This window comes from Aegilops tauschii, chromosome 7, assembly GCF_002575655.3.
Source record: "Aegilops tauschii subsp. strangulata cultivar AL8/78 chromosome 7, Aet v6.0, whole genome shotgun sequence".
NCBI classification, from domain to species: Eukaryota; Viridiplantae; Streptophyta; class Magnoliopsida; order Poales; family Poaceae; genus Aegilops; species Aegilops tauschii.
This window is the reverse complement of record NC_053041.3, coordinates 105,094,294-105,102,594: the sequence shown is the minus strand read 5'-3', so window position 1 is coordinate 105,102,594 and position 8,301 is coordinate 105,094,294. Positions and strand designations below refer to the sequence as shown.

Here is an 8,301-nt window from a genome sequence, read left to right as displayed (position 1 = left end):
TACGTACTACGAGTCTACGTCTTTGCTAGCACTAGTAATTAGCCTTTTTGAAATGGCCCAAGGTACACGCTCCACACGGCCGGTCGTCTCTTGATTAATTTGAGCAAAGATTACCGTATGGTTAATTTCACTCTACTTCTTTGAGCACAAATTACCGCGTGAGTAATCGCTTTACAGTTATGTACCAGTAGTCCAGTACCATGCATGAGCAATGGCTTTCTTCTTCTTTGCATCTTACACAAAGCGTGCATGTGTTACAAGTTGATAGCCTGTCGTCTCTGATCGGTGCCCCTGCACACTGTCTCTGTCTAATCTGGCCGTGTTGATCTGGTCCGTCGGATGCTCCATCCAACGGCTGTGCGGACATAGTGCCAGCCCCAGAAATGCTCCTCCGGCAGCTCCCTGCCAGCTTCCTTTTCCAAGGAGCTGCAAGCCTGCAAAGCTGCAAGCCATGGCAGCAGCGCACTGCACTGCCATGGTAGTACTCCCACTATTCCCTCCCGCAGAGAGGCCGAAAATTCCCTTCTTCCCACTCAGCTGCTGTCACGCTGCCCTGCCCTGCTCTGCCCGGCGCACGCACTCCTCTGCAAGCTGCACGGCGCGTCAGTAATTCACAGAATCACAGCTTCCATTTCAAAAACAAAAGGTGAAAATGGAAGCGCGCCACAGTCGCCGGCGTCAGTGCATGCTCGTACCTGCATCTGTACCGCCTCCGCCGCCTTCACTGCGGCCCCGGCGACGCGCATGGGTTGCCCGCCCGCGCACTCAATGCCCCGCCTGCGCTTTCAGTTAAGGTACTTCCACGTACCGGGTCCATCCATCGCCATTAGTTTAGCTCCCCGTTGCCACGATTAATGGCGCCCGAGCTAGCTTCCAAAGCCGATTCATTGGCTCGATCCGGCTGGGCTGCATTTAATCGGGGCTATTTTTGAATGTGTTCTGGGGTTTCAGCTTGCCGCGCAGCCAGCCGCCGGGTGCTCCGTGTTCGGAATTCGGATATGCTCTGTTCCTTGTCCTGGCGCCTCCTATAAATACCGGGCGTCGCCGTGCATCGTGCATCGATCGACCGCGAACAATTCGAATTATCCATCTCCCGCCGCGCGCACCCACCTCCCACCTACGGGAAGCAAGCTGGTTATTGGGGTGACGAACTAACGATCGATGGCCCGCTTAGTTAGGGATGGTGGCCGTGGACGTGGAGCGGCGGCGGTGGAGGAGACGGCGCCTCTGCCCCTGCCTCCGCCGCCCCGCCTCGCGTCGGCGGCGTTGTCTTCCTCGTCGCCGGCGTCCATCCGTGCGCTGCTATCGAGGACCGGTGGCGGGACGGACTGCCAGCAGTCGCCGCGGTCGCTGCTGTCGCGCATCCTGCTGCGCGGCGGCGATCATAACGGCGGGAACGGAGGTGGGTCGTTCGGGTGCCGGGTCAGGCTGCCCCGGCGGTATGGTAGCAGCAGCTCGTCCGTCGGCGAAAGTATCAGGGAGGAGAGAAAGGACGATGGTGCTGCCTCCGAGCAGTCGGCGGACGACTTCGGCTCCGCCAGGGTGAAGGTCGTGCAGCGCGCGCCGGAGCTGCCCATGGACACGCCCCGGAGCTCTCTAGGTAATTGCCAACTCTCGCAATACGGCTGCACAGATCGTCTACAGCTCGTTGCGATTAGATGATGATGTTGATGTTGATCGGAAATTGTGAATGATCGTTGGACTTGTGCATGTATGCAGGGAGGAAGAAGCCGGAGGAGGAGGTCATGTCGATGAACCTTGGCCTGGGCGCGAGCCTGGTGCTGCTGCTCTCCAAGAGCGCGGTGGAGCTGAACAAGATGGTGGAGCTCCGCGCGCAGATGGAAGCGCTCGTCTCGGAAATCAGGCACGAGACCGTCGGCAAGGAGAAGCAAGGCGGCTCTGCTCCTGCTTATGCTCCGGCCGCGTCGTCCTCCTCCTCCCAGGAATCCACCGTGATCAAGGACCCCATCGCCCGCGCCGAGGACGCGCTGTCCGACAACTGCTCCGGCGCCCGGACCGCAGATCGCCGCCAGCTTTCCGCCGCCGTCGTCGCGATGGACCATAACAAGATGGAGGCCGAGCTCCAGATCGAGCTGAGCCGCATGCAGACGCAGCAACGCGCCATGCACGCGCCCATGCGAGGGCTAGAGGTACGTACGCACGTACGATCGAGTGTACCTCACGGCATATCTTGAGTAGCACGTACTCCATCACCATGCATGCATGCATGCACGACTCACCGCATGTCCGCATCCCGCGCGCGTTTGCTGATGATGCACGCGTCTTCTCTTTTTGGCAGCTACCGCCGCTGCAGGTGAAGACGACGAGGGGCGCGCACGTGTCCGTCGACACGACGTCGAGGAGCTGCGTCGTCGACCACGCGGCGCAAGCGAACGCCGAGGAGGATAGCGAGGAGGAAGAGGATCAGCACGAGGAGGACTACGAAGAGGACGAGGAGGAGGAGGAGGACGACGACGGTGGCGAGGTGGTGGACCGCGACAGGAGCCCGCCGCACGGCGGCGTGTCGGCGCGCGCGCTGGAGCGGCGGCTGCACGAGCTGCTGCAGCGGCGGCAGCAGGACCGCATCGTGGAGCTGGAGGCGGCGCTGGACGGCGCGCAGCGGCGGCTCCAGGAGCGGGAGCGCGAGGTGGTGTGGTGGCGCGACGCCGCCAAGCTCGTCTCCCACCGCCGCGACGAGTCCCGCCGCCTCCGGTGCACCGCCTCCGAGCCGGTCCGATAAGCATACGCACGCGCACACGCGTGTGTCAGTTCTGAGTTCACGTGTGCGTGGCAGCTCGCTAGCTAGTAATGGCGGGTCAGCCGCCATGTCAGGGTGTGCAGTAGGGTTTGTGGGGTGGAGAGGAGAGGTCTCGCGGTCACGCTGCGCGGGTGAGGCGGTGTTAATAACAGCTCCCGATCGAGCTCGGTTTTGGCGCGCAACCGCGCGCTCGGAGATGGCGGGAAAGGGGTGTGGGGGCTGGTTTCGATCGGTGGGGGCCGGCGTGTGTGGTCTGTGGTGTAGCCGTGTAATAAATGGTTCGGAGTTTTCTCTCCGCTCGCTATTCGATTGATTGCTATGCGCCCTTTGCTTTGTTCTGTTTCCAAATTCTGCGAGGGAAAAACAACTGGGACCTAGTTTCAGAATTCGGTCTGAACTCTGTTCCGGTTCCAAATTCTGCGAGGGAAAGAAGAACTGGGGCCTGGTTTCAGAAATCAGAATTTGGTCTGAACTCTGTTCTGATTCCAAATTCTGCGAGGGAAAAAGAACCGGGGCCAGGTTTCTGAATTCGGTCTGACCTCTGTTGTGTTCTGATTCCAAATTCTGCGAGGGAAAAAGAACCGGGGCCAGGTTTCTGAATTCGGTCTGACCTCTGTTGTGTTCTGATTCCAAATTCTGCGAGGGAAAAAGAACCGGGGGCCAGGTTTCTGAATTCTGTTCCTGTGCCAAATTCTGCGAGGGAAAAAAAGAGCTGGGACCAGGTACTAGCGTAGTACATTATCTTGAGCAGGAACTGTCCGATTCTGGTGGAATTTACTGGGGGTGCTGCGGCGCAGCAGATTGGCGGCAACGTATTCATTGGGCGGCAAAAGGATAAAGGCGACGGGGGGCGCTAGAAAAACTGGCAGCTGCTGTGGGGCAGTAACAGTGGTAAGAAATAGAAGGAGGAGAAGCTGCTCTTCCCAGTGCTTGCCGGGGCAGGCACACACGCCGGCAGCAGCAGAGCGCGTGTAAAAGCAGGCAAAACCTCAGCTCCCTCCCATGATCTGGGAGTTTTCCCTTTCAGTGGCCCTAGCTCAGTGCAGCTGCAGAATGGGAATGTCTTTGTAGTATCTTTGGTTTGAAAATTAGTAATACAAATTCGTCTTTCTCAACATAAATAACCCCAAATTCGTCTTTAATCAACTGACAGAAGAAGTAGTCATTTTCTCGTGGTGTAAATTTGGATATGGTGGTGCGCATATGTCATGCCATTGCTTTTCAGAAAAAGTACTCTCGGTTTCTTGAGCTGTCACGGAATTTGATTCGCTCTTTCATTTATTTTTTTTCTTTCATATTCCTGTTTCAAGAAATAAAATAAAAATAAATAAGATTTGATTCTATCTAGAGGTTTGAGCCGTTGCAGCTGCGGCGTTGCAACGGAGTGCACTTAAATTGCTCACACCTTCGGTCCGGGGGATAATACTAGACTCACGGGCTCCTTCAACGGACCTTCACGGAGTGGCCTACGTGCCATCTCCTAATTTGCCCCCCCGATTTTCACTGTGGGGCTTGCGAACCTTAATTAAATCCTGGCCACTAATACTTAATCAACCCCGTAAACTCCCCGTGACCCCCCGTGAGTGTAGCATTGCCCTCGGTCCGGGTGTTGCGAGATCCTATGGTCCAACAATCGGTCCGCAATAGGTTTACCTCCGGCCCCTAGATGTCAAGGGAGAATATATCATGTGCATTCAGAGTTATTGTGCAATCAGTACGTGCTAGTAATAATGTTTTAAAAACATGCTAATAGTTTCCAAAAATTATGAAAAATACCTGACTATACACACACGCAAAATTTCAATTATAAATGCAACCCAGAGCTCAAGAAAATTAAAAAAGACATGACATGACATGGATAATAGTTAATTCAAAATGGGTTATTACTAAACTTTTGTGACATGTTAGATGTATGCTATGTTTACTTATTTTGGGACGGAGGAAGTGTTGCCGAACCATTTGAGGCTTTTGTGGTGTGGATGATTGACGGTGAAGAAGCTACGAGGGTGAGGAAATCGAGCCATGCATGAAATTTGTGTTGTGAACAAAAACCAACTCTCATCAGCTAAATGCAGTTCCGCGCATGAACTAATTCAGCGAGGGAAAATGACCGGGGACCGGTTAACGTACGTACGTTATCTCGAGCAGGGATGCCCTGACGGACGGACGGACCCTCTGATCGAATTTACTGGGAGACTGCGGCTCAGCAGAGAGCAGGCTGGCTGGCTGCTGCTACAGTGTGCCGCTCTGGCCTTCAGAGGCACTCTGTCTATTTGCATGGGCAGCAAAGGAGAAGGTGGCCGGCCGTTAAAAGAACAGGGAACAGACAGCCGCGGCGCGGCAGTAACAGATGTAGTAAGAATTAGTAGGATAGAATCATACTCCCTCCGTTCGGAATTACTTGTCGCAGAAATGAATGTATCTAGACGTATTTTAGTTATAGATACATCCATTTTTATCCACTTTCGAGACAAGTAATTTGGAACGGAGGGAGTAGAAGGGAAGCTGTAGGTAGCTGCTCTGCTCCCAGTCCGGCACAGGCAGATCGTGTCCAAAAACAGGCAAATTTCACGTGCTCCCAAATGGGCCTCTTGTTGTCTCAGTGTCAGTGGTAATCATCCATGGCGGCGCACTCCAGAACGTCTGTGCGTTCTTTGGCTGGACGTCTATGGCATGTTCTGGCGGTAGCTAACCTCGCCACTCCCTGGTGATGAATTCTGTTTACTGAGCGGGGTGCAGAGTTATATGTGGCTCATGCCTCTGACTGAATTCGGTTGTGGCAGCGTTTTTCAGAGTCAGAACTCAGAATGACGATTTCCTTGCCAAAACTCACATGAGCTGTGTAAACTGTCAATATTTTTTGATGGCCAATATCTGGTTATGGTAAACCAGGCAAATGGTAATCATCGCTTGTGCATCACATTGGGTAATCATCACTCTACAGTGCATGAAGAAACATATACTCCCTCCGTTCCAAATTACTCGTCGTGGTTTTAGTTCAAATTTGAACTAAAACCATGACGAGTAATTTGGAACGGAGGGAGTAGACGTTAGTAATTACTACCATGTTCCAGAGTCTGACAAAGCAATAGGAAACTTTTATTACAGGGGATCCACGCCACCTAAAAAGAAATGTCGAGACAATGATGATCATAATCTGAATCTAATCAGCCTACTTGTCACTCGACTCCAAGCGAGCTGCAGCATTGCAGGGACGCCATGTCCTCCTCGACGTCCATGACGAGAGTCTCCTCATGGTTGACATCGCTTGGGAAGCACTTACTTCTGATGGAAATGAGGAATTGCAAAAATAAAGTACTAAACAAAAAAAAATCGACACTACACCATCTTCAGCTTCAACAACAAAGCGTGGAGGTCACAACAACCTGGCCTCACGCTCGCGCCAAAACCCTTTCACCTATGTTTAACCCCTTGCAGAGACAGAGAATTATGAAATGGTGGAGATGGCAGATCAGCCAACCTTCTGAATAGTTTCAGCACTAAGCTTCTACAGGGACTAGTTTTGTAACCTGCTAAATATCTAGCCGGGCAACTGACTAAGCAGAGGTGCCGGCTGGCGGCTCTGCTCCAGGGATATCTTGTAACGACGCCTTTATGTACTTCCAACCACGTTTGTTAACCCCACTGATTCTTATCGGAGCGTCAGCTGCTTGCACGCCTGCAAGAGAAACATACAGATACAGGTTAGGTCAACCAAGATCTGGCAAACATAATCCTGGCATCGGTTAGCTACTTCAGGTATTTCATGTTCTACGCGTGTGCCAGGTTTCAACATATTTGAGAACAAGAGTATTGCTTTCTGACTCGTTATGTCTTGGTTGTGCCAGGTTTCTTCTACATTAAGCATACGTCCTAATAGTTTTGTTGAAGACCAACAACAGTAACCATGCTGTGACTTTTGTAAACAGCAGGGAAAACATGATTTATCTTGGTCCAGACATAAAAAAAAGGAAGAATAAATTGGGGTAACTGGGGCAGCAAACAACTAAATGTTTTGGCGTGGCCTAGTGATGCTGGATACAGCGTTTAAAACCTGGTAAATAACTGTTACATGTGCTCTGCTTCTTTTATCTTTTCTTTCAGGGATAAGACATTGCAATGTCCTAGAAAATGTACCATACGCCACAGTATGAATTGCTAGGAAATTTTAGTTACACTGCATATCCACATGAAGTATCTGACCGAGGAAACATATTGATTGCCTTACCTAAAGGCTTTCCACCATGAAAAATATCAAACGCAAATTAGCCAGGACACTATAAATTATAAACCATTGTGACAATGCTATCGAAATCAGACAGATTCTAGCACAACCAAATTAATCTGAGAGCAACAATCTGCGACCGAAATCGAAACAGAGCCTGGTGCACACAACAATCTGCAATCTCCATCCAAGGGGGGCATTCATGTTCTACTATTCCACACACTCTTATCAGTTCTCTTACACTCCACCAATCCACTAAATTAACGGACAGTAAGCAGGGGGGAGTGAGGACTCACCGGCCTTGTGCCGAATCCCCCACGCCTTCCCGTGGCGGCCATCCTGCATCAGCACATACAGAGATCACGAAACCACAGTGAAGTCACGGAAATGAACACAAGAGATCAATTTCCTCTTCCGCAGAGATTGTTATGGATGGGGCCGATGGTGACCTTGTAGAGGTTGATCTTGGTGATCTGGTAGGAGACGTCGCGCCAGGTGGTCTTGGCGACCCTGTAGCCGACGCCCCAGTCCGGCAGGAACTGCGCCACGTCGAACAGGTTCTTCTTCTTGTTCCTCCTCGCCTTGGTCGCCGCCTCTCCCTCCGCCGGCGTGGTGGCGCTGGTGCTCAGGGCCCTCGGGGTTGTCGGCGGCGCGAGCCCGAGGGACCGTCGGAGAAGGCCGCCCGCGGTCCTCTGCGCCATGGCCGTCCGGAGTGGCCTCGAGAGGTAGAGGGTGGAGGAGGAGGCGAGCTCCCGCGGGTGGAGCGTGGACGGGAGACGCGGCGGCGGCGGCCGGCGGGGAGTAGCTAGGGTTTCCCGTGGAGCTTGCCGGCTGACTTCGGCTGATCTGGGCCGCTCACTACGCTGTAGTGGTTTGCAAAGAACGGTATGTGGGCACTCCAAATTTGGAGAAGAGATTGACTTTGGATAATTTTTTTTGGAATTGAGAGATGTGCATAAGTTTTCTTTTCTTTTTTCGGATCAAATCTTATTATAAAAGTTAATCGAAAGTACAAAGCATCTCAAACATAATAAAAATCACATTGAAATTTTGAGACCACCGAACGACCACTAATGCCTCCAGAACGAGCCGCCGATGCGCCGCTGTCGCCGCTCCCCCATGGAAGCCGGCTTGACCTTGTCGATGACAGACGGGAGTCTTTATGGACATGCCCCGACCAGCGCCCTGTAGCCGTAGTCATCGTCGTTGAACCATTGCATATATTTGAAACATCTAACACCATATCTCGCCACATAACGAGAAGGCCTAAGTTCATCGCTCTAGGGAGACGTCAGGCGACCACGCCGAAGCTCCGTCG

The 8,301-nt window shown here is 52.6% G+C and overlaps 2 protein-coding genes across 2 annotated transcripts; one reads left to right on the top strand and one right to left on the bottom strand.

The window, feature by feature from the left end:
* Positions 1-586: 586 nt before the first annotated feature.
* LOC109749402 (uncharacterized) lies at positions 587-3,767 on the top strand. Its single transcript, XM_020308369.4, has 3 exons — positions 587-1,600; positions 1,720-2,150; positions 2,300-3,767. The coding sequence occupies exons 1-3, from the start codon at positions 1,162-1,164 to the stop codon at positions 2,738-2,740; spliced, it is 1,311 nt and encodes a 436-aa protein (XP_020163958.1). The 5' UTR covers positions 587-1,161; the 3' UTR covers positions 2,741-3,767.
* Positions 3,768-5,802: 2,035 nt separating this feature from the next.
* LOC109749398 (uncharacterized) lies at positions 5,803-7,869 on the bottom strand. The gene is made up of 3 exons (XM_020308363.4): positions 7,433-7,869; positions 7,280-7,322; positions 5,803-6,437 (listed from the first exon to the last, which is right to left on the bottom strand). The coding sequence occupies exons 1-3, from the start codon at positions 7,682-7,684 to the stop codon at positions 6,316-6,318; spliced, it is 417 nt and encodes a 138-aa protein (XP_020163952.1). The 5' UTR covers positions 7,685-7,869; the 3' UTR covers positions 5,803-6,315.
* Between the last annotated feature and the right edge of the window lie 432 nt (positions 7,870-8,301).